At 35.4% G+C, this 27,361-nt stretch overlaps 1 protein-coding gene and 1 pseudogene across 6 annotated transcripts in view; one reads left to right on the forward strand and one right to left on the reverse strand.

Moving 5' to 3' along the window:
• The window catches only part of QKI (QKI, KH domain containing RNA binding), a 200,680-nt gene that overhangs the window by 50,802 nt on the left and 122,517 nt on the right, over nt 1-27,361 (forward strand). For all 6 annotated transcript variants that reach the window (XM_069070403.1, XM_069070404.1, XM_069070402.1 and 3 more), the window contains exon 2: nt 11,771-11,913. In XM_069070403.1, the coding sequence (XP_068926504.1) occupies nt 11,771-11,913 (143 nt within the window). The remainder of the gene's footprint in view (nt 1-11,770; nt 11,914-27,361) is intronic.
• On the reverse strand, nt 5,122-8,744 carry LOC138147907 (guanine nucleotide-binding protein-like 3 pseudogene; annotated as a pseudogene).

Raw genomic sequence — 27,361 nt, forward strand, 5'->3', positions numbered from 1 at the left:
GATAAATCTACCTAAATTAAGATATTTATTCAGTTGCTATCCCAATTAAATCACCATAATTTGTTTTATTGAGTTAGAAAAAAATAACAATTTGGAAGAACAAAAGGCCACAAGAATATCAAAGGAATTAAATGAAAAAAAATGTAAAGGAAGGAAGTTTAGTAGTACCAAATCTTTTTTTTTTTTTTATGCTTTTTGGAGGGCAATTGGGTTTAAGTGACTTGCCCAAGGTCACGTGGCTGGTAAGTGTTAAGTGTCTGAGGCTGGATTTGAACTCAGGTCCTCCTGACTCCAGGGCCAGTGCTCTATTCACTGCGCCACCTAGCCACCCAAATCTTAGTAGTACCAAATCTTAAACTGTTTTCTAAGGTTGTAATTATCAAAACTATCTCACTTTGGCTGAGAAATAGAAGGGTGAATTAGTGGAATAAAGTAGACATAAAATATACTGTATTAAAGGGTAATAGTATTCTTGTGTTTGATTTAAGCCTGTGAAATAAGAATATACTATTTAGTTTTAAGAAATTTGTTGGAAAGCAGCCTGGCAGCAATTAATTGCATATAGACCAACCAACATCTTATGCTGTTTATCAGAATAAGGTTAAAATGGATCCATGACCTAGCAATCTAAAGGGTGATATATCATTAGTAAATTTGAAGAACATGGAACATATTAACTATCAGACTTAAGGGTAGGAGAAGAATTTATGAATAACAAAAAGGATAAAAAACATTGTAAGATCATTTTAATTAAATTAAAAAGGTTTTGTTCAAATAAAACCAATGTAGTCAAGATCAGAAGGAAAGCAGAAAATTGCCGGTGGTTATAGATAGTTTCATGGATAAAGGTCTCATGCCTCAAATACATAGAGAAGTTGGTCAGATTTGTAAGAATGTGGGTCTTTTGCCAATTGATTATTGGTTAAAGGATGTGAATAGACAGTTTTTCAGTGAAGAAATCAAAGATGCCTATGTGTTTTAGATTTTTTAAAATATATAATAAAAATGTTCTAAATCTATTGATTAGAGAATTGCAAATTAAAACTGCTTTGAAATATCTCACATGTATGTTGCAGGGGATGTGAAAAAATTGGGACACTGATACATTGTTGGTGGAAATGTGAACTGATGTAACCATTATGGAGAGCAATCTTGAAGCATTCTGAAAGAGTTATATGACTTGATGTATATATACCCTTTCACTCAGCAGTGCCACCATTAGTTCTGTTTCCCAAGGTGGTCAAGGAAGAAGGAAAAGAACCTGTATGTTCTAAAATATTTATGGTAGCTCTCTCCAAATTCCAAAGAATTGGAAATTGAGAGCATGCCCATCAGTTGAGGAGTGGCTAAACAAATGGTGCTGTATGACTGTGATTGAACACTACTGTGCTGCACGATGGTGAGCACAGATTGATTTTGGAAAAACGTGGAATGACTTGCTGGAAACATTGAAGAGCAAAATGAGCAGAAACAAGAGAATGTTGTATGTGGTAATAGTATTATTCAGAGAATAAATATGAATGGTTAAGTTATTTTGAGTATTATAAATACTCAAATTTACTACAAAAGGCCTATGACAGAAGATGCCATTTACCTCCAGAGAACTAATTTATATCTAACTGTGTCAAATGTTGGCCTTTACTGTGAGTTTGGGAGAGAGGGAGACAGATAGTTTGGAAGTTAAAGTGTAATTTAAGAAAAAGTAATTTAGCCTATTGGTTAATGCTGAGCAGATTACCCATATTTAGTGTCTGTCCAAGATAAATTGTATAAAGACCCAGTTGTTAATATCTACATCTACTGATAGGTAAGCACCCAAATTTTTCTTATAACTGCCTGTGATAGTCTCAGATAATAGGCATCCTTCATCCTCTTTCCTGTGGGTATAGTTTGGTAAAACTATTTTGAGTCGTTACAAATCTATGGTCCCAGAGATCTCTGATTCCTGGTTTTGATGAAATCAGCACAGTGTGAATTGTAAGTAGAAACATCTGGAACAAAGAAGTTCTTAACTGGGGATTCATGGAATCAAAAGGGTTCAGTGGTTAGATTTCAGAGGGTCTCTCGCCCTAGATAGGCAGGAAAATTAGTTTTATTTTCACTAACCTCCAACTGAAATATATCATTTTCTTCAATTATGAATATAACAAACCCTTACTTTGAAAAGAGGTCTATAGATTTTACCAGACTACCAAAAATGGTCCAAGACACAGAAAGGTAAGGAACTTTTGATATGTACTTCAGGAATCTTTAATCTTGGACCATTCTGCATTATAATGTTTATTAGCATACATCTTTTTATACCTTGTTTGGTATTAATCAACATTTTGTCAGATCATCAAGCAAGTTTATCTCAGTGCTGTTTTTCAAGGACCCTTATATAATTTGACCTATGTCAGAGACACTTTGTTGGAAGAGAGCCTTTGATCTAAATCTAGTTATGTGTGTGTTTTTTTTTAATACCACACAGTTTCATTTATATTGAGAATTTCAAGATTTCTGTCATTCAGTTCCTCCAGTGATAAGTGCATTTGTTGGTCATTATACAAGTTTTTCACGTTTGAGTACCACTATCCAATTTAACTATTTATAGATGGTCTAAGAATTATAATATATCAGCATCTTTCCTCCTAGTTTGATGTTTTCATAGGGGATTGAAGGCCTTAGTGTTATTTTACTTTGTTTAATGGGTTGCCATTTAAAAGCCCTTATTCTACTAATCTAGACCCTCCACTATTTGACTTCAACAGATCTACTTAACCTTTGTGGTGGGAATATTAGCCTAATCCTTTCCTCATTGCAAATTAGACAGGTTTTCCCCTGAAAGTTGACAAAATTGTCCCCCCAGGATTTGATTGGTCCAGGAGAATAAGACTCAAATCTGGATATTTGCTATGGTGTCCTTGTGACCTAAGGAAATAAAAAGTCTCATGTGTGTAATCAGGGCCTTTAAGCGATGGCCTAAGTTGACCTAAGATCACTCCCATGATATGTTACTACTCTGCTGGCTCTGATCAGAGGTCATAGAAAGAAAGGTAGGTGGAGGTGTGGCAGCTGTATCTAAGGTAGCTAAGTGCTGCAGTGTCCTTGTTGAATATCCTTTTTATGTTGTGATAAGTAGACCTGTTTGGAGTGATTTGGTTTTTTTTTTTTCCAGCATTGAACCTGAAATAACCAAGGACCTTCCTGAGCCAGGCCTACCCATCACAACATTACTTTCTTTTGTATACTGTAGATTCTAGCCAGACTGGAGATTTACATGTTCCCTGTTTCTCACTCTGACCTGTTGTTAGACTACATACCCCCACCCCCCATCTTTTGAAATCCTTTCTTTTCTGTGAGGCCCAATTCATTTGATGACATCTTTATGATGATTTCTAGGCAATTCCTCCCCTCATTAAACGTCTCATTCCTCCCTTTATTTCTATAGTAAACTTGTAGTTATTTGGGTAGATATCTTACTCCATTAGACAATTCAGATCCTTGAAGTTGTCAACTGTCTTTTTCATCTGTGTAGCACTTGCACATAACACGGTGCCTTGAATAGAACATTGATGTTTAGTAAATGTTTGTTGAATTATGTTATGGAAGTTTTGCTTAGGAAAATAAAATTGATGGTGCTCTCATTTTGTGGAAGATTGACACAGCTTCCTCTCTCTGAAACTGATGCATAAACATTAGCCAAAGTTAAATATTCTGTATAGTTGTGTTATTGACACATACAATATGACTACTATTAAGTATTTTAGTTTTTAACACACCTGTCTTGCCTCTGAAGATGAGATACGGAGAATAAACAGCTATAATAATGTACAAGTGAAATTTAATGAAGTAGAGCTGAATATTTCTATCTTGCTCATCTCCATGGCTGTTCCAAAACTTTCCTGTTTTCCTCAGTCCTTGCGTGTTAGCTTCCCCCCATAATCTTAGTAGAGTACCTTCCCTTCTACTTTTCAGAGGCCATTGGATCTTTCTTCCTTGTCATTCCCTTTTCCAGGATGATAAACCCAAAATATGCTTTATACTCTAGATGAGTTTCCTATAGCTTCTGCCTTTAGGCCTAATAGGTTCTTAAATAGAAAATGAGGGAAAGTAGGAACTATTAGGAACAAAAAGTGCATTAGATACTTCCATGGTCATCAGTCACATAAATTGACCTTAGTTTTCATTTATAAGGGGGCGGCTAGTTGGTACAGTGGATCAAACACAGGCCTAGTCGGAAAGATCTGAGTTGCACAGGAATAGCATAATTTTCATCATAAAGGAAACATAAAAATCAGGTAGATCATATGTGTATTTGAGTACTCCTTGTGGTGCTATATATTTTAAAACCTCATAACAGGGCAGTTGGGTGGTTCAGTGGCTAGAGTGCTGGGTCTGAAGTCAGGAAAACTCATCTTCATACATTCAACCCCAGCTTCAGATACTGACTAACTAGCTGTGTCACCTTGGGCAAGTCACTTAACCCTATTTGCACCAGTTTCCTCATTTATAAAATGAGTTGGAGAAGGAAATGGCAAACTACTTCAGTATCTTTGTCAAGAAAATTCCAAGAGGGGTCACAAAAAGTCAGATACAACTGAAATGACTGAGCAAGAACAATATTCATTTATAAACTTGGTAGAATGACACTGAGTTTTTAAGTGGCTCTTATAAGAGGTCAGCATGGTGTAATGTAGAGATCATTGGCCTGGGACTTAGGAGAAATAGGTTCCTGAATCTTACCCCTTTCCTTCACTAAATTTTCTTGAGGCTTAAGACAAGTTGAACTCTTATAGAAAAGAGTTTGATTGTGATTCTGTCTTGGCTATTTTCTCCTTGTTTCCCTTGTTACTCTTACTTTTCTCTTATCCCTCAGTGCTGCCTACTATTTCTAGTCACATTATATCAAAAACTATGTTTCCAAGATAAACCCTCATTGAGACCCAGTTTCCTAATTCTTGCCCTTCTTAGCTTAATAAATTTCCTTGAGGCTAGGAATAGATGATCTCATCTCTGTTTGATGGTTATTGTGTTTTTTTTTTTTTAAGCAATCGGGGTTAAGTAACTTGCTCAAGGTTACTCGCATGGCCAGTTATTTCTGGGTGTGGTGCTGAGTATCTGAGCCCGGATTTGATCCAGGTCATCCCGACACTGGAGCCGGTGCTCTTACTCGCTGAGCCACCTGGCCGCCCCTTCTGTGTTTCTATATAACATATCATTCCCTTTATTTACCCTCGTCCCTCAATGTTGGCTAATTATTTCTTCTGGATTTGTGGAAATTGTTATTTCCTAGTCTGTAATGACCTGAATTTAGGATTTAAATTCATAGAGTTTGGTATTTTGTGGTATAGATATGCGTGTGTTATATCCTTTTCTGACTGAGCTTTATGAACACATAAATTAATGTCTTAACTAAACTTACAGGCAAGCTGGCCAGCAATGGAGTTCTTGCAGACTTCATTGACACTGACCTTTCTAATTCTAGTTTGTTACCCTGCCTGGACCTTAGCCAAGATCACCTACCTTCACTTGAAGGAGCCACAAGTTGTTGGTTCTTCTACTTGCCCTGAGTGCTTTTAAAATGATCTAGTCTAGGGCCCTCCCAGTGAATTTGCCAATTTTGTGATTGGTAACCTAAGAGAGAGTGTGTGGGTTTATGGGTTGGTTGGGAGGAGTTGTCTCTCAATCTAAAATCATACTTGTATTTGGAAAGTATTGGGATAGTAGAGGAATTCAGCTATTGGAATTGTTAATTTTTGTTGCTACTACAGAGAGAATTTGACCAGCAGAAGTGAATTGTATACCTTCCCTTCCCTAGGACTGATGAGCTATTTTGCAGTTAGTTAAATGCTGTTTTTGTTCTATTCCTGTAATCTGTGGCTTTGTATATGTGCAGTGCCAATGCAGTATTCACAGTGTGAACAGTCACGATAAATATACCTGCATAGTGCTCGATCCCAAATATAACAGATTCTCCATTATAGAAGACAGAAGCAAAACATTTATTCAGACATCAGAAAACCGAATCCCCAAACCAGTAAGCCTATTTCGTCATAGTAGCGAAGAAGTTAATAAGTTATAACAGCATAGAGAGCCACAGCATCCTTTAGCCTTCCCACAAATCAACACAAGACCAATATTTACTCAAAAGCCTAACTGTCTCCCTCAGTAGCATGCTCTCCTCCCAACTGTCTAGCAGTTCTGACTCCCAGCTTCCTGTGGGCTCTGCTCCACCCTTCAGCAAACTCCTCCTGCCACAGGTTCCATGTGATTACATTCAGTCTATTAGGGAGTAGAGTATATTTTCAAAGCAGGGAAGATCTTCATATTGCCATTACCATTATAATATGACACTTTACTTTGCATGACATCCTCTTAAAGCATGTTTACATTCTTATATAAGTTAGGTTTTCTTTGTTTGCTTTTTGGAGGGGGAAGGGCAGGGCATTTGGGGTTAAGTAATTTGCCCAAGGTCACATGGCTAGTAAGTGTTAAGTGTTTGAGGTTGGATTTGAACTCAGGTCCTCCTGACTCCAGGGCAGGTGCTCTATTTACTGTGCCACCTAGCCACCTCTATAGTTAGTTTTTAGAATATAATACAGTTATGATTTTTTTTTCAAAAAGTTGTGCTTCCTAATTTTGTTGACTTAGAATTCCCCAATACTATAAAATTATTTAAAGATGTTTTTTCATCTTGTTCGAAAAATAAAATTCAGAAACACATTTGTCTTCAAATTATCTATTCTTTTGCCTAAAGAATGAATCTGTTAGTGTGTCAGTATCAGACAAGTCACTTAACCTGAGCTGACTCAATTTCTTGATTTGTAAAATGGGGATAACACCTCGGGGTACTATTATGAGTCACTGGTGACAGAGAATTTTATGACAAGAACTGCTTTTCATCAGTTCACTTGCAAAAAAAATTCTTTTGTCATCCTGCTACCCATTTGTTCAAAGGTCTTACATTTTTTCAAATAGTAATTACTGTACATTTTTATACCTTAACCATTTTTGCTGTAGTGTATACACAAAATCTTGTATCAAGATATTTCCTCAATCAAGTTAACAATAATTCAGGAATTTCATAGATTTCATTACACATAATCCGAATTAAAATTTTAAATGTCATTTTTTCCTCTATATGTCATTTTTTCCTCTATCATCTTATCCACATGGAAAGACTCTTCTTCTGCTCCAGCACCAAACTTTTTACCTGGCTGGAGCTCTTCAGCTTTAAGTGTTTTGGTCCCTAACCTGTTAATTTCATCAACCTCATTTTCATCATCATTGTCCTCATCCTCATCCTCTTCATGTAAGAAAATCCTCCCCTTCATCTTCATTCTCTTCTGTTCTCAGAGGTTCCTCAGGCATGTCCCTCTCCTCTGTTATGCCATAAGTCAGACCAAAGCATTAGGATAGCATGTTACTTGACATCCTGGGGCGCCTGATGACTTTAATGGCACCCACGGTTTTTTTGTAGCTCCTCTAGATTAAGACCCTGCTGCATGTCTCCTACAATACTCTCAGTAGGATGCTGAGAAAGAGTTAATGATGGAGGAGCCTGACAATAGTAACTCATTTTAGGGCCTGTCTAATGAGACTAGAACAATTTAGCAGTCCCCTCCACTTTTAGGTCACCTTTCTGCACTCTCCATTTCTTTTGTGTTAGAAGAGTCAAGAATTCTTGAGAATCTCTATAGCTTAAGGTGTTGTGTGGTTACATTGGCTGCTGTTTATTACAGTGCTCCACCATTGTAGTTCCTAAATCTGTCAGTTCTCTTTTTTCAGTTTTTGTGGGACTTTCCAAAGCAAGAGCAACTGTAGTGTTAGAAGGAGATGCAGTAGTACTCGGACATTGTGATATTCTTGTGGACAATTTGCATGTATCTTTTAAGACCCATGCCTGCTCCAGTATGACACACATATGCTTGTTTTATACTATTGATAATGTTGCTGTTGCCCAAATTTGGGAAACCAGTCACACCAACTTGAATGGCCTTGTTTTTAGTCTTGCAAAAATCACTGAAGATTGTCAAAAGTCTCCTTCCACCCAACCACATGCCATGCCTGCTGAGGTTCAGCTTCTTCCCTGGCATTCTTATCTTTTCCTTTCCAGATGCTGAGGCTCTAAAAACAACTGTTTGGACTTCTTTCTTCAAGCAATGGAGCCATTTATTCAAGTTTCCCTTTGGTACCAAATCTGTTTTATTCAATACAAACAATAGTTTTTGTTTCTTCCAGTCTTCATAATGACTTGTTTCACCTTGTTTTCACTTGTTTCATCTACAATCTAAGGGATCTCTGGCACCCAAAACTTCCAGCAAAAAAATAGGAGGCCTCAATCATCTTTTTTTTTTTAACTTTTCTACAAAATGATTTTTTTTTTTTTTTGAATCTTGCTTGACTGTCCTGCAGGATAGTTTTGCTTTTCTTCCCACAAATTCCCTTTCTTGATGGTTCTGTCTTGGATGAAGCAACATTGTTTTCATCCTGTTTTCCTGTCTGTCCTTGCTCCTTATCTTTGTTAAGTTTCTGCTTCTGCTTAAGTTCTTCAAGCTGCTGCTTTCTTTGCTCAGCTTCCCGAAAAAGAGCCTCTTTGAAGGGGGCACTGTTGGGCACACCAGGATCTGTCTTTGGCTTTTTGTGACCACGTTTCTTGGCTTCCTCACTTTTCAGTAATGCTCCTATACCTTTTTCTGGATTTTAAACTACTTACGACATGCCCTGTACTTACTTGCTGTTTAAAATTTAGGCCGCTTCATGGTGGCAGAGGAGAAAGCAGCTCCCGTGTCTGGCCGACTTGGATGCCACATGCAGACTCCCATATTCTGTCTTCAAGAAGCTTATATTCTATCAGGGGCTTTGGTGGGGAGGGCACTAGAATATTTGGCAAGGGGTATCTTAGGAAAGACTTCTTGTGCAATGTTGAATTTGAGTTGAGTTGCATCTTTAAGGAAACAAGGGATTCCAAAAACCAGAGATAAGGCAGTAGGTCATTCTGGGAATGAGACTGCCTGTCCAAAGATATGAAGATGGAAATGGAGTGTCATGCATGAAGAGAGATGTAAGAAGTAATATTTGATTGGATTTCATAGTGCATAATAGGCAATAGATACATTATATTAATTAGAAAGGTTCAAGTCAAGTTGTGAAAGCTAAAAAGCCAAATAGAAGAGTTTGTATTTTATCCTAGAGGCAACAATGAGCCCCTGGTTACATGTATAGGAAGAAGTATGCTTTTCAGTGACGATGTGTATACGTATAGTTTTTTAAATGATCTAATCATTTTTAGAAGAATGCTAATAATGCCATTCTCTCCATCCTCACTCTTTTCTGTGTTCATTGACATAATACTAAGGCATTTTGTTTTTTGATAATTGGAACAGTAGATTTGGTTGACCAGTAGAGGATTTAGAGCAAGTGGAGGGTTCACGTTTATATATCTAGTATCACAACAAATTGTGGTCATAAATTTATTTTTTATGTTGCCTTCATGGTGATCCATAAAAAAACAAGTAAAATTAACCTTTCATGGAATATCTAAACTTTCAGTTCTTTTAAAATGTGATCCAGTTTTATTATAAATTTGAACAGAAGAGGTCATGTTTCTTTTATCATTTGAATATTAATGGTGTGAATGTTAATGGTATATGGTTTGAAAAATATCACAGGGAATAGGAGAGGTATTAGTAGGCTGATGACAGGGATATTTCTGTTTCTTAAAGCAAAAAAGATAGCTTTTTGGAAAGAGATAAATAAGGTATAGATAAATTATAGTATAGCTTAGATATTTGATTGTTAGAGAGCATTCAGAAAAAATGGAAATCAGAATGAGTTCACTATGAATAATCTACCCAAATTAGACTAATTTCTGTTTTAGTATAATAAATCTGATAAATCCTAATATATCTGTGGAATTTTTTGTACTTTGTAAACATTGCTTTTAGTAAGGCATTTCACAAAGTCTTGTGCCCTATTGTGAACAAGATAAGGAAATGTGGGATAGGTGGATGATAGTACTAATATGTAGACTTATAGATAAACTATAAGCAAAGCATATCATTTTATGGATTGTTTCAACCTGGAGGGAAGTGGTATGCAGTAGGATTTGTTCAGTAATTTTTATCAAACTTTGCAAATGACATGAAGCTTCATAAGATCTTAATAGCTTAGAATGTTGGACTGAAATCCACAGGAGGAAATTAAGCTGTTATATCACTAAGTTAGCATAATATCAAGTGCTTATCTACTTAATAATAGCACAGTTGTGTACTGTGCTAAGTTGAGGGTACAAATAAAGACAATCATGATCCCTGACCCTCCAGGACCACTTAATGGAGAAGACAACATGCAAACAATTCTGTCACAAGATATACAGAGTATATAGAAGGTCATCTCAGAGGAAAGATGCTATCTTGAGGGGATACTACTTCTTGCATTTGAGATTTGAGTAAAATCTTGAGGAGAAGCTGGTAAGACATGTGAGGAAGAAGATTTTAGGTATGATGGAAACAGTAAAAATTCACAGAACTAGGAGGTAGCAAGTCAGTTTAGCTGGATTATAGTTATGTGGAAGACTGTAAAGTACACAAGAAGACTGAAAAAGTAGAAAGGGCCTAGGGTTTCGTGAAAGAGTAGAAACCAAATGCAGGTTTTACATTAGATATAAGAAGTGGCAGAGAGCCATTGGAGGTATAGAGTATGCTGTGGCCAAATAGCCATTTTTAGGAAGATCCCTTCAGCAGCTTAGTACAGACCAAATTATTGTGAGGCATAGAGAAAACAACCAGAAAACTATTGAGAATGAGAAGTTATGAGTTGCTGCACCAGGTTGTGGCTAAGTGGAGAGGAGACATAAATAAGAGATATTCATGAAGCTAGAAATGACAAGATTTACAATAGAGGAACTAATCTTGAAAATATTCACTAAATGGATTTCTTTGTGCTCACCCATTGTACACAGACCATTCATACCAGTATGATGAAATTTCACAAAACAGATCCAACTTAGATATCATATAAAGTGTTTACTTATGGAAGTACTAAAAGTGCCTTGCAATGAATGAGGTAGACTTATTTATAATTCTGTCCTCATTGCATGGAGCTCAAGGGTATTATTAAAACAGTATATTAATAGTTTTGCACATAAACTTGGTATTGTTGTTCCATTGAAAACATGGTCAAAGAATGTACTATTGAATAAAAATAAAGCCTTCGCCCCTCCCCACCAGCTGATTGGCTTAACCTGATTTCCCAAAAGGCTACTCTATTTGTTCAATTTTGCTAGGATTGGTCAATGTCCATAATTTTTACATTCTAACAACTCTGAAAGACTAAAGAAGAAGGCAGTTAGTGGAAGCAGCTCTTGTTAAAGAAATAAGAAATAATCTACTAAGAGGTACAAAATAAGAGCAGCCTATATAGACTTGCCTATGTGTTGATTTGCTTTACTTAGTTTAATTTATTTAGTAAAAGAACAACTTTGGGGTGAGAAGGGGAAGGATGAATTAGTGGTTATAAAAGAGAATACCTTGAAAACAAAAAAAGGTTCAGAATGAAAGTGCTAACAGGATGATTTTTTGTTACTAACTTGTGAAATTTAATATTTTGAACTAAATACAGATTGTACATAACAAGTTGATAGAGGTTTTTTAAAAACAATCTGCATTTCATTGTGTTGTTGACAATGATTAAATTCATTTAAAAATTAAAAATGCATTTTCCTTGTACTAGCAAATATTCTGGTGGCTAATACATGTTTTTATTGTTTTATTTTTACCCTTGACAGAAATTAGCAGAGTACGAAAAGATATGTATAATGATACGTTAAATGGGAGTACAGAGAAAAGGAGTGCAGAGCTCCCCGACGCTGTGGGACCTATCGTTCAGTTACAAGAGAAACTCTACGTGCCTGTAAAAGAATACCCCGATGTAAGTAGCAACTTGTGTATTTACTTTGATTTCCTTATTGTGGGAAGATAGCAATATCAAGAAGCTTAACACTGCTATGCCCCAATTATATTTATATGAATTTTGGGGATAGAAATTTGGATGGTTTGAATGGCAGTTAATAAAAGATTTTTTAATTTAGCTTTTTAATTTCATTTTTCTTTTGGTTATACATATGGCTGATGTTTTAAACATTTATGGTATAAATCAGATAAGGAAGCCACATTTTGGAGAAATGATTTACAACTAGGAATAGTTGGGAATAAATCTTTTCCTCTTGCTTAGTTCTTTCCTTACATTTAGGCAAATTTTTTTGTCTAAAGAGAGATAAAATGCAGAGGTGATAGAATATTTGGGTTTTTTTCTGTTTGTAAAGTTAGCAAAAGGAGTTGGTTATATTTGTGAATACCTCAATATGGAAAATATGTAAGTTCTTAGGATATCAGTACCAACTATATCACTGAACTGAAAAGCAAATCTTTTCCTAGTATAGAGGATCAGAAATTGATTTGTGAACATATTTAAATGTGAAGATGGTACATGACTTTTGGATTATTCAAGAAATTTACAGACTTCCTTTTCAGGCACAAAATTGTGGTAAAAAATTTGAGCATTCTGCCTTAAGATAACCCTTAGAAGTAATATTAGCCAGTTTAAGAATTTGTAACCTTAGAATGGTACAACTTTGTCATTGAGGAATATAAAAATATTTGTGTTCGTGTGGAAGGATATAAAAACATTTGTTCTTTGAAATAGTCCCTAAAATGACAAAATAGCAGGTATTATTTCAAAGAATGTATGTTTTAAGTTTTAAGAGTCTTTTTGGAAATATGAGATTGTGGATTTTACTGAAATTTTAATATTTTAATTTAACTATTACTATGGGCAGTTAGGTGGTTCATTGTATAATGTGCTAGGTCTGGAGTCAGGAGGGTCTGAATTCAAATTCAGCCTCAGGTACTTTCTAGCTATGTGACTCTGGGCAAGTTACTTAACATCTGTTTGCCGTCATTTCCTTATTTGCGAAATGAATATAATAATACCTACTTTCCCATGTTGTTGTGAGGTTCAAATGAGATATATTTGTAAAGAGCTTAGTACAGTGCCTGGAACATAGCATGAAGTAAAATCTAGCTGCTGTTATTATTTTTATTAGGCATTCATGATACTAGGCCCAATTTAATTGTGCTCAGAATTTTAGCCTTTTATTCTAGAAATCATAGTAAAAGAGACAAGGCTAAAATTAGTTCTGTATAGTAGTATGGCTATGAAGGAGAAGTACTAGAATCATTCAGTATTTCAGGTGAGAAGAATGGAAGTAATTTTTGAGAAACCCTAATTTGCAGATGTGGGAACTAAAAAATATGAGAAACCTGTGGAATTTTTTTTTTTTTAGCACATTTCCACTTTCAGTTTAACAACTTTAAGATTATAAACATTGATCATGGTACATTCAGTGTATAAAAATGAAAGTTGTCACAACTTAATTAAAAAGAGAATCATTCTGTGAATTACTACTTCTTAATGAGACAGACAAGTCAAAGATTATACTTAGGTTTCTCATCTGTTGAGTTGTTCAGCCATCTAAACTTTCCTTCACTGCTTCTACCACTTTGAATACTGTTCCTAAAGTTTTGAAAGATGACCTCTGAGGTTCTGTCTTCCAGCTTTTGAGATTTTGAGATGTGAAATTAGTGGCCCAGAATCTAAATTAGAGTAAAGGAGGAGGTGGTAAAATGCTACAGGTAAAATAAGAATGACAAATAATGAGAAGAGACATTGATTGGTAAGGAAGTGTATTGTACCAGTAAAAAAAGTACTGAATTTATAGTCAGAGAATATCTAGGTTTGAATCCCACCTTTGTTACTATCTACGTGATAGTATACACAAGGCACTTGACTTTTTGGGGACCCACTTCCTCATTGTTTGGGTAGATTGGGCTAGATGGTCTCTAATGGCTCTTCTGGCTCTAAATGTATGATAACTGTGATCTGGCATTTAAGGAAATGATAACGCTGAAGAGAGTGGTTTCATTCAATGTGACAGGATTTCTAGCAGTTCATTTTCCTGTCATTGAAGAGTGAGGATATATTAAGGAGCTAGAGTCAGGGAGTTTATTCTTCATTGAGTTGAGTTTTCATAGAGAAGAGAAAGATAAGCTTCAGAAGTCAGGTATTCTAATAATTTTTTTGTTCTGTATGCATAGTTTTTCCAAAGATGTAAAGATACGATAGAAAACTATGACTTTTTTTTTTTTTATTGTGAGCCAGGAGAGGAGACTTGGGGAAGCAGCAGTTAATGACAGTCAAAAGGTAAAGCAAGTTCTAGAGTTCCTCAGAGACTACAGACAATAGAAGAGTGATAGTTGACTGGGACAGAGAAATGTGCTCGAGAATTTTGTGCCAGTAGGAGGCACCAGAGGCAGTCTTACCTTTCATCTTTACTAGTAACTTTACTAACTCTTTACTAACACCTATACATTTAGAACTATCCTAGAGCTAGACAAGATTCACAATTAGGAAGAGTCACCACATAAGGAGAATTTTCTGATATTATTTTAAAAATTTATTTATTTTTAGTTTTCCACAAGATTCTAAGTTAAAATTTTTTCTCTCCCTGTCTTTCCCCTACCCCCACCCCAAAATAACAAGCCTAGTGAATACCCCTTCCCCAAATCTGTTCTCTCATATATCCTCCCCCTTTACCCATCCTAACTTTCTGGTAGGGTAAGATAGGTTTCTATTCCCCAATACCCTGTATATCTTATTTCCCAGTTACCTGTAAAAAACCAAATTTTTAAACATTTGTTTTTAAAACTTTTGAGTTCCAGATTTATTTTCCCTTCATCCCTCCTCACCCACTCCCACTAGGAAGATAAGCAATTCGATATAGATTGTACATGTGTAGTTACCCAAATCATTTCCATAGTAGTTATATTGTGGTAGATATTTTCCTCCATCCTGTCTTGCCCCCAACTTATTCTCTCCTTTGACCCTATCCCTTTTCAAAAATGTTTGTTTCTAACTATTCTCTGCCTCAATCTGCCCTCCATTCTATCCTCCCCCCTGTTATCCCCTCTCCTCCTATTTTCCTGTAGGGTAAGATACCCAATTGAGTGTCTATGTTATTCCCTCCTTAGGCCAAATTCAATGAGAATCAGGTTGTCCCATTCCTTTTCACCTTCCTGCTCTTCCCCTCCATTGTAACAGTTTTCTCTTGATTCTTTTATATGAGATAATTTACCCTAATCTATTGCTCCCTTTCTTTTTCTCCCAATAAATTCCTCTCTCACCTCTTCATTTTATTTTTTAGATGTCATCCCTTCCTATTCAACTCATCCTGTGCCCTTTGTCTATGTATACTTGAACATACAAATGGCCACACTCATATATATATATTCATATACACGTACACCCTCCTATACATACATATATATTCCCTTTAGCTGTCCTCATACTGAGAAGTCTTATGAGTTACAATTATTGTTTTTCCATGTATGAATGTAAATTTAAAAAATTAAATAAACTTTAATAAGTTCCTTATGATTTCTTTTTCCTGTTTACCTTCTCATGCTTCTCTTGCTTCTTGTATTTGAAAGTCAGATTTTCTGTTCAGCTCTGGTTTTTTTTATCAGGGATGCTTGAAAGTCCTCTATTTCATCGAATGACCATATTATTCCCTTTAGCATTATACTCAATTGTTCCGGGTAGGTGATCCTTGGTTTTAGTCCTAGCTTCTTTGACCTCCAGAATATCATATTCCAAGCCCTTCAGTCCCTTAATGTAGAAGCTGCTAGGTCTTGTGTTATCCTGATTGTGTTTCCACAATACTCAAATTGTTTCTTCCTGACTGCTTGCAGTATTTTCTCCTTGACCTGGGAACTGGAATTTGGCTGTAATATTCCTAGGAGTTTTCTTTTTGGGATCTTTTTCAAGAGGCTATTGGTGAATTCTTTCAATTTCTATTTTCCCCTCTGGTTCTAGAATATCAGGGCATTTTTACTCGATAATTCCTTGAAAGATGATGTGTAGACTCTTTGATCATGGCATTCAAGTAGACCAATAATTTTTACATGATCTCTCCTGGATCTATTTTCCAGGTCAGTGGTTTTTGCAATGAGATATTTCACATAGCCTTCTATTTTTTTATTCTTGTGGATCTGTTTTATAGTATCTTGATTTCTCATAAAGTCATTAACTTCCATTTGCTCCAGTCTAATTTTGAAGGAGTAATTTTTGAAATTCCTTTTCCATCTGGCAAATTAAGTTTTTTAAAACATTCTTTTTATTGGCTTTTTGGGCCTCTTTTGCCATTTAAGTTAGTCTATTTTTTAAGATGTTGTTTTCTTCAGTGTATTTTTGGGTCTCTTAACAGTCTGTTGACTCACTTTCCATTATATCTTTCTTACATCTTCTTCATTTTTCCTCCACTTCTCTTACTTGATTTTCAAAGTCCTTCTTGAGCTCCTCCATGGCCTGAAACCAATTCATATTTTTCTTGGAGGCTTTTGACGCAGGAGTTCTGACTTCCCTGTTTTCCTCCCGCTCCATGCCTTGAACCTTTTTGTCCCCATAAAAGGATTCTATCGTCTGTTAGTGCTTCCGTTGCTTGTTCATATTGGCAGCTAATTACTTGACTTTTGAGAATGGAGAGAGCTATGCTCCAAATTGCTGGCGTTTTTTGCAGCTGCCAGAGCTATTAGATGGGTGCCCTCTCTCCAGCCCCCACATGCTCTGGCTTACTGGTCACACACCGAAGGACCACCATTCAAGACGGTGATCTGGATCCAAGCAGGTCAAAGCAAGAGCAATTACCCTCTAAGTGGTGGCTTGGTTCCCTACAATCTGTAGGCCAGGAGCTCTGGAAGTAGCCACATGGCAGTGGCTGCAACCACTGTGCCTCCTCTGCTTTATTGCTCCTGGGAGTAGCAGCCAGACAGAGCTTTGACCTTTTACTTTGTCTTTTGCATTTGTGGATTGAGAAGTCTGGAAACCACCACAGCTGCTGGTGATTCAGTCTCCTGAAGTCAGCTCCAGCCACCTCTGGTGGGGGCCGCCCTGGGGCTAAAACCATAGGCTGGGAGCCAATGGACCCTTCCTGCTGGGCTTCCTTCAGCAGATTTGTTTCTTTCTGTCACTTTGTGGGTTCTGTAGCTCCAAAGTTAGAGTCATTTTTTACACGTATTAGAGGAGGTGGAAGCTGGAGCTACTCAGAAGTCCTGTTTCTACTCAGCCATCTTGGCTCAGACCCCCCAGTTTCTGGTATTCTTAAGTTGGAATTCAATTAATTTTCTAATGCTATTACTGTAATTTGATTTCAGCAGTAATAAATTTTTAATATGAGGTATGCAAACCTTAAAGTATTATCAGCATCATCATTGTTAAATAGTATTTTTTAGCATTTCCTGGGAAAATAAAAATTGTTTATATGAATTTTGAGCCATTTGATGAATGAGCTTTTGGAAAATACTTTCTAGTAATGTGATAACTATTGAGAACTTTTAATTATTAATTATTGTTAAGAAGTATATACTATATAACTTGAAAAGATATTAGACATTAAGAGGGAAGGAAAGGAAAGGTAAAAGGTATGTGCTAAAGGTAAAAGATAAAAAAAATGTGCTACTATGCTAACTAAGCATTTTATAAATATTTTCTCATTAGATCCTCACAACAACTCTGAGGTAGAGGCTTATTACTCCCATTTTACAGTTGAAGAAGCCAATATGGCTAGTAAATGTCTGAGGCTGGATTAGAAAGAAGGTCTTGTTGACTTTAGTGTCATATCCACTGTGCCTGAGAGCTAGAGAAAGTAAATTACTTGACCAGAGTCACAAAGTAATATTGCAGAGCCATGATCTGAATCTGAAATTTTGTGGTTCCAAATCTGGTGCTTCTGGAAAATCCGTAACACCATGCTGCCACTTTTAATCTATGTTATTTTAAAAGTATAATTGAATTAGGATTGTAAAACTTTGAAAACCCACAACTTGTACAAATCGAATGAATTCCCTCAGTAAGGCAAGAGGAGGGAATAAGCATTTATATGGAACCTACTATGTACCACTATGTCAAGTACTTTAAAGATATTTCACTTGATCCTCACATCCCTGTAAGACATGTGCTATTATTATTCTACAATTGGCATAACTGAAGCACTCCGTTTAAGTGATTTGCCGAGGGTCATGTTAAGTGACTGAGGGCAGGTTTGAACTAAAATCTTGACTCCAGACCCCAAATTTTATTCCTTTAGCCACTAGGTGCTTCAGTAAGAAATTTCCCTCTAATTGGAGTTATTAAAACAAAAGCTTGGATGTGATGTAGAAGGGATTCTTGATTATGTGTCATTGAACTAGATAGCCATGGAAATTTCTTGGTGTCTTTGACAGAGAACTGAGTCATAGCTCAGTCATCCACAAAATTGCATAGGTTGAGAACCCTTAGAAATCAAATTCAAAGCAGATTCATAACAGATAGGGTAATTTATAAAATGTGAAATTCATGTGAGTCATGTAGAATTTTTGATTTGGAAAGGAACTTAGAATTACATTTTAAGTTCTCAATACAAGAATTTCTTTTAACAGCATTTCTGGTTGCACCATTCAGCCTCTTCCAAGATACTTCACTCTTTAGAATCCCCATTCAACAGATACATAAAATTAAAAGTCATCAATAAGTAGATGTTTTATTGTGATAAAAGCAGTTCTGAGATAAGGAACTGTCTTTTTAGAGGTTTTTTTTTTTCAAAATAATTTATGTGCTCTTTCCTAGGCAGATAAAATGCTTTTTTATCTGAATTTTTAAAAAATTGTGGTTTAAGCTCATCTTTTAAAAAAAATTCACTGAAAGAATTTTCGGATCAACTCCTATATCAGGACAGGATTTGTAGATTAATATATACCTCATCTTGGTACCATATAACCATTCTTATAGGTCTTTATATTTGGAAAGATTTTTGTCCCACATAATACTAAGATTATGTCAGTTGGTTATGGCAACAATCATTAAAAAACACTTATTAATATATCCTTGTTATGTCAAGCAGATTGTGGGCAAAGATTTTGTCTCAGATTTGATATAGTATATTTATTGATTCCTCAAGGATCTTTTGAGGCTTATGATTATGTGGATGTGTGTTGAAATAGTTTATGAAAGATAATCCTATTCTTGGGATGGTTTTGATTTCCTTTGCTAGGTTTTTAAATTTTTTCATGCTTGTTGCTAAATTATCTCAACCTACAGTGAAATTCTTACAGTTTTTACTGTTTCCTGTCATAATCTAAATTAAGTTCATGTTCCTTAATGATAGTCCCTTTCTGTAGTTGATGATGGCAGTGATGTAGGCTTGAATCACTATCATAAATCTGCTTCTGCAAAACAAATCAGTGGATTTATTTGGCTGACATCTTGGTTAACTTCATATAAATATTGGCCATGGAAGGCCCGCCTTTCACTTTAAATCTTGTGTCTTAGCTCTTTAGTAGGAACCAATTGGAAATAAAACAATTTTCATAATATCCCAACACATCTAATGGTGTGTACCTATTGTATGCCTTTATTACTTCTTGGTGATACGATAAATCCTTGTTCCAGATTTTTTTCTGTATTGTGTTCTGAGAACATATAACTCTTATATGAACAAGTATTAATTTTTCCCTCTTTATTAGCATTATGGACTCCTGTTTATGAATATTCTACAGTATTTCCATTATCATCATCTTCTCATCTTTCTTTGATGGATTTCAGATAGAACTGACCCAGGGACGTGTTAGGATCTTCCTATTGTTTTATGTTTACTGTTCAAATAAAGTATTTTTTTTTCCCTAGTGGAATAAAAAGATATCAGAATGTAAACTCATCTTACCTGAAAACTTTCTTAGTAAAACTTGAGCAGTAAATAGGACAGTTAGATCAGTATGTGCCTCATTGAGTTCCCACAAGATTTTGTTTTCTGTATAATATACTTATGTATATTTTGAAAACTTTTGTTCAATATAGCTTAGAGATTATGAGCATTTGGTGAAGGGATATCTTTTAAAAATATCATTCTTAAGTTTTTGGGTCAATATTATGTTTAGTTAATAGTGATAATGTTCTCGTTACAGTATAGCTTTTCATTGAGTTCTTAGATATTTTAAGGTATAATTCTAGGTGCTAGTTGGTGGCTTGGTGGATGAAGGCTGGACATAAGCTGAGAAAGACTTGAATTCAGACATGCCTCAGACACTTACTAGCTGTGTGACTGTGTAAGTCACTTCAGCTCTGTCTGCCTCAGATTTCTCATCTGTAAAGTGGAAATAACAATATATGCCTCATAGATATCAATTTGAATTTTACAAACACACACAGAGTTTTGCAACCATCTCTCAGTGCCTATTAGGTAGGGGTTAGACACTGGGGATACAGGGATAGATAGTGAAACACAGTGTCTTGAAGTTTTATTTACATTTACATGGCATCACTAGGAGTTAAGTAGGTGCTCAATTTTTGCAGCCTTCATATTGCACAGTTTCTTCCAATTCCTTCCATAATCTATATTGCTTACTAATTCTCATAAAGACATGTGTATGTGTGTGCATGTGCATGCGTGCATGTGAGAGAGAGAGAGACAGTGATACGGTTCTGAAATCCATCATAAAACTTTATTTTTTGACAAATCCTCATGACTCAGCCATTTGTTTCACACTTTGGCAATATAGTATTTTTTTTTTAAAGCAATCGGGGTTAAGTAACTTGCTCAAGGTTACGCGGCCAGTTATTTCTGGGTGTGGTGCTGAGTATCTGAGCCCAGATTTGATCCCCAGGTCATCTGAACACTGGAGACAGAGCTTTTACTCGCTGAGCCACCTGGCCACCCCTAAGCAATTGGGGTTAAGTAACTTGCTCAAGGTTACACAGCCAGGTGTTTCTGGGTGGGTGATAAGTGTCTGAGCCCGGGATTTGATCTCCAGGTCATCCTGACACTGGAGCCAGTGCTGCTCTTACTCGCTGTGCTACCTGGCCGCCCTGGCAATATAGTATTGACTGAGTTCATATGGATATGTTTTATTTAAAAAACCCAACACCATTCACCTTTAACTATTGTTCAGTCACCAGCTAATCCTCTTAAGAAATTTAATTTTCAGAATCTTTATTCATTTTGGTAAGGAACTTTAATATTACATATGTGGTTGCACTGTATTTCTTTAAAATTGTTTAGGTGTTTGTGAAAGATAATTTTCAGATCTGTTAGGGTTTGATTTTCAGTTTGATCAGTATACATTAAGACAAGTATTACATAGGACTTAACTTTATGTGTGTTTTTGTCATTTAACTTTGATTTCTGGATGTTAGAAAGCTGTTTTTACATTCAGCCATAGCCTAATCTTTGAATGCCTTTATGTTTGATGCATCGAGGAATTTGTATATACACCTTCATCCATTGGTTCCCTGAAACCTCTGGATTAACTTTCTTTGGCATATATGGCAAATTTTATACTCATAAAATTTATATTTTATTTTCATGTCATATCATTGAAGAAGATTCAGTGATAGGAAAGTGCAATTTTATATTTTTCAGTGGAAAAAAATTTTTCAACCATATATATCTTAAGATATTTTAATTTGAATTCTTTGACTTGAAAACTTTTTTTTTTTTTTTTAGGATTTACACATAGGCAGAAACACAATGGATTTAAAATATCTTGAAAAATGTCGTGTTTTGTATCATTTGTTCTTAATATTATATTGGGGATATATTTTAAATAGAGAACAATTTTCTATGTGCATATAAAATATCTAACATTTTCACTAAACTATATAAACTATGTAGTTATACTAAATTCCAGTTTACATAATTGTAATAATTGAATAAAACATGCATCAGAGACTTGGTGATAGTCCATAAATGTAATGTTATAGTGCTTTTGGGTGGCTTGTTAAGTTATAAAAAATTAGGTGATCCTGTATATATATACCTGAGATTTTTTTGTTATAGTTCTTTTTTGCTAAAAGGTAAAATATTTTTATTCCTTTCATTTATAGATTTATTTGGCTGATGGGAACTGTGGGTGCTTTAAATAAAATATGGAAACACACAATTGACCTATATTTGAAGAGATCGCTTATGTTATCCAACATTTATTTGGTTTATTGTTGGTTGTTGTTTCTGTTTTGGTAAGGCAGTTGGGGTAAACACAGCTAGTGTCAAAAGTAAGGATTTGAACTCGGGTCCTCCTGATTCAAGGGCCAGTACTCTATACTGCACCACCATGCTGCCCCTGTTATCCAAATTTTGGTAATAAATTTGTGATGCCTTTTGAAAAGAAAGTTTATTCTTCTCTGTGTAAGACTGTGAAATTGTTGTTATTGCCATCCTTTGTCACTTAAGGGTAATATGTTTCTTGAAAATTAAATTTGTTGATTGGGGTCTGTAATGCCAGTGCGATAACCATAGCAGATGCTGTGAATATGTATTCCCAGGGTAGATTTGCAAAATATAATAAACTCTCTTCCTCAAAAGCAAAACCAAAATACTTACTTGGGAACATCACTATTAGGATACCAGGAAGTAAGATTTAGCAAGGTACTTATCCCTAATCCAGGGAGTGCCAACATCTTAAGCATTCTTTCTGTCAGGCTGCCCCACAAACAAGTTCCCCTCTTTGTTCTGCCCCTCCTACTCTGCCTCAGTCTCACTCTCTGCTTGATTGGGCAAGCTCCTCCCACATTGGGCTCCATGTGACTCAGACTATCACAGCTGAGAGCTGGGCCAGAACTTAAAGCAGGTCACGAAGGCCTATCAATAAGTGGGGATTCTTCCTATTCCATTAACATTTATAGGGTTCAATTTTTATTAATTGGGTAAAATTTCCAGGATGAAGTAGGCTTAGAGTTACAAGTTTAATGAGTATTAGGGGGAAGAGTATTCATGATTCAGTTGCCATTTTACCATGGAACTTAACTCAGAATCCGTGATCTTCTTTCTTTGGTACATCCCTTTGTCCTGGTGACCCCCTTCTCCCATTGATAAATTTGCCCTGGCTCCTCCCACGCCTGGCATTCTTCATTCCCTCTCCTTGGCTCAGCATCTGACTCAAAGCTTCACTGTCATCCTCTCTTCCTCCACCTTATAGATTATCTTTACCTAATTAGTGTTTAGCTTCTTGAAGGCAAGGATTCTTTCTTTTTGCTTGTCTTCATATTCCTAGCACTTAGCACAGTGCCTGGTATATTTAAGTGTTTCATAAATAGTGGTGACCATGGTTGCTTGTTGCTGCTTCTCTTGTTGCTGTCTTTTGAGCAGAGATTCAGAGGTGTTCAAGGAAGTATCTTTCAGTTTCATAGAATCTCATAATTATAGGGTTGAGAGGGACCTGAGTGTCCATCTAGTGTAGCCTATACCTTAAAAAGAAACTCCTTTTCAACACACCTAACAAGTAGTATCCTAAATAATATTCTTATTAATCAGTGCTTTATTTAATTACTGTATTGTGACATTCCTGATGATTTGAAATACAGCTAATGTAGAAATGAGGCCAAATTTTGGATCAAGCCCCTAAATAGCTTTGGATCATTTTATCATTAATTACCTATTAAAACCACAAATGTGCAGCTCGCATTTTGATAAAGGCCCCAGTAGAAGAACATTTTATATTTTAGTTTATTGCAAATTTTTTTTGCTTTTACAAAGCAGTAATTTTATTTGAAGTAGAAGAATTTGTAACCTCATAATTTACTTGTTAAATAGGATTTTCTTTATCCAATTAAAAGCATTTTCTTAAAATTCCAAATTCTTTCTTTTTACCCTGGCAAGAATCGTGATACCCATTTTGCTTATGAAGTCATGCAAAACATTTCTACATTAACTAGACCGGCAGGGTGGGAGGAGCAAGAAAAATGAAGAAAGTGGGGGAAAAAATGCTTCTAAAAACAATCATCTGTTTTTTTTCCCTGGAGGTGGATAGCATTTTTCATCATGAGTTCTTTGAAATTATGGATAGTTATATCGATCAGGGATAAGGTTTTCACAATTGATTTTTATTAAAATATTGCTGGTATTGTGTACAGTGTTCTCATAGTTCTGTTCACTTCCAAAAGTGACGATTAATATTTCTGTACGTTTACTTTTTTCTTTTTTTTTAATCTCTTTCGACTACAGATCTTGGATTGACATACTTTGCTGGGTCAAAAGTTAAGCAGTTTTTTATAGCCCTTTAGGTATAGTTCCAAATTTTTAAACAGGTTAACTTTCTCCACCTCACTGACTTGATTCTCACAGTTTTTTCTCAAGGTCAGGGTCTCACTTTGTATGTGATGACATTTTCATTTCATTGGTCCAGCTTACTTACTCTTGTCAGAAATAAGTCTCTATAAGTGATCTATTGCCTGATTTTTCAAAGCACTACTAGATTAATTTCTTTTAATATCTGTGATGTGCCCAATATTTGATATGTTTAAGCATGTGGCCATAGAAAAATCATTTGAAGAACCAGAATATAATTTTTACAGATGAACAGAAAATATAACTCCCAACACATAATTTTTTAGTTATACTTTTAAAATTTAATCAGAGACACTTTTAGATACCTTTAATTGTAATCATTTGGCAAAGCCAATCATTTTCTGATTAGTTATTAGAACTTATTTCAAGGCATTCATAATAGGAACTTTATCTTTAATGTGAAGTTTTATAAAGGCAAATGGAAAAATATACCTTAATTCGTATGTTGTGGGAGAAGCCTATGATTTTTATTTAAAAAAAAAATACAGCATTGACAAATAACAGGAGTCACATATTGTGACTATGTCCTTTAAGCTTTATCCTCTGAAATTAACATGCCACTTTGCAGATTTATAATTGTTGAGCCACAGAGAAGGTCTGCACTTAAATAGGGGGTTAATTAATGTTTTTTTCCTCTCTTCTTTTGGCCTTTAGAGTTGCACTTAGCTTAGGCTGTTTGAAATGATTTTCTCTGAAAGTGTTGTGACATTGTTTTAATTGAATGAATCTGCAGAACTGGCATGATAAATCAACACAGAATGAATTCTAATGCCATGCAAACGATATTAACTTGGAAATTGGTTGCAGTAGACAAAGCAGCTGCTATGATTAATTTTTTTTTCTGTTCCCTGCTTAAACCATTTTAAGGAAGATGACCTTGACAGTTTCTATTGTGATAATATTAGGATCTTAGTGGTATTTTTTTTATAGTTTCTTTTTTGTTTCTTTATTGGTCCTTGAGCAGCATGTTCTACTCCTTTTTTGAATTTGTAAAATTACTTTTTATGCCACATACTTTTTGTCTGTTTTTCTTATGGTAATTTCTTATGATATTTCTTCACCCAAAATGCTTTTTCTATAGGGTCTTAATATTTTGGCATAAAAAGGAGTATCATCAAGTTTTAGTGTGTAGTGTTGGGGCAAAGGCTAGATCATAAAGAGGTACTATACATGTTCCTTCTTCTACAAAGCATTTATTCTACCAGTTTTGCATTATACCATGTGCTTATAGATTTGTTTTCTAAGAATCAATTGTAGCATATGCTTCCAAGTGGCAAACTTTTTTTTTGCGTTTCCTAAAGTTGATAAATAAATGTTGTATTTCATTACAATAAATGGCATTACAAAATGATATCTTTATAGGACAACCTTTACCAAGCCTTAGCTGATATTATTTGAAGCTTTATTTATTGCAGCAAAATTCAATATAAGCAATTCCCTGATATATACAACTGAATTCAACTTAGCAATACAGCAAACATTTATCAAATCCTATGTTACCCTGAGGTTAAAATCATCACTCCTCCTTCCTGCCATCAATTCTTATGGGTAGCAGAAGGAAACTTGGATTGAATCTACTTCATCATCCAATCCAATGGAATTTCTTGAGTCCTCATTTTACAGCTTTCAAAACTCTTAATTGTATTGTTTTCATTGAATACTGTCTACCCTTGGTTTTTTAGCAGTCACATGATCCTCTTCCTTTCTCCACTGCCTTTTCATATTTTCCCATGTGATTTAATTAGTAAGATCTTAGCAAGGACTTAATAGAATTTACTTACCTTATTCTCTGCAAAGACTTTGGTAGACTAGTTATTTTCATTGTTGTCTTTTGGTGGCTACTTATGAGTGCTGTTGATACTACATGAAAATAAGTTCAGTGAAATGATTCTTATAATAAGTAACATGATAAACCCGACCCTGCCAGATCTTTTATTTTGCCAAAAATTTTTAGGCAAAATGATGATCCTGGAGTGGAGGTCAAAGAGAAATTGGTTCTTTACATATAATCTGTGAATCATCTGCATAGAGTAATAATTAAGTCTATGGGAATTAATGAGATTATCAAGTGAGATTATATGGAGAGAGAAACAAAAAGAATTCGGACAGGACTTTTGGGATCATCCACAGGTAGGACTCAATAGTGATATGGAAGATGAGGCAGCAAAGGAGACTGAGGAGCAGGTAGGAGAGAGTAGTGCCACAAAAACTTGTAGAGGAAATATAACTACTCATTTGACCAAAAACCTAATTTTCATTAAATGCCTCTTACCTGGAGGGCCTAAGAATAAAAATACAAAGATGAAATAGTCCCCTTCTTTCAAAGAGTTTATGTTCTGTTGGGAGAAGAAAAATGTGTGCAGAATATATATATATATATATATGTATATTTATATATATGTACATATATACATAAATGCAAAATAATTAAATGTAAAGTAGCTAGGAATGGGGAAAGGTACTAATATTTCATGTATAAAGTGGTACTTGAGCAGCATCCTGAAGGAATGAGGGGATCCTTTTAGATAGTGGGGAGGATGTAAGGCATTCCTTGATGGCCATTGCAAAGACATGGGGAAAGAGGTGAAGAATTTGGAAAGAAGTTCAGTCGAGATAGTGAAAGGCTTTAAAAATTAAAAGTAAGAATTTAAATTTTATCCTAAAGGCAAATTAGTAACCATTGGAATTGATTAAATAGGGAAGTGATATGGTCAAATTTGCACTGAAGGAAAACCACGGGCTCCGGTGTGGAGAATAGACTGAAGAATGGAGAGACTAGAGACAGGAAAGCCTATGAGAAAGTTTTTTTAATAACTGGAAAGAGAGAAGAGGATAGGGAACTATGGTGGTGACAGTTACATGGGCGAGAGAGAAAGGATGAGAAATGTTGTGCATGCAGAAATGGCGACTTAGTAACTAAATAGATATTGAGAGGTGAGGAAAATTGAGGGGTAAACAAGTTTACAAATCTGATGATACTTGTTCTTTCAAGAAAAATAGAAACATTTGCAGGAGGAGGACTGGGTTTTAAGGGACAGATGAGGGTTTTTTGTTTGTTTTGTTTTGCTTTTTGGAGGGCAATTGATGTTAAGTGACTTGCCCAAGGTCACATGGCTAGTTTTGTGTGTGTGTGTGTGTGTGTGTGTGTGTGTGTGTGTGTGTGTGTGT

This window comes from Petaurus breviceps, unplaced genomic scaffold (genome assembly GCF_028583685.1).
Source record: "Petaurus breviceps papuanus isolate PSGF00001 unplaced genomic scaffold, PetGlider_PUasm1.0 90808, whole genome shotgun sequence".
NCBI lineage: Eukaryota > Metazoa > Chordata > Mammalia > Diprotodontia > Petauridae > Petaurus > Petaurus breviceps.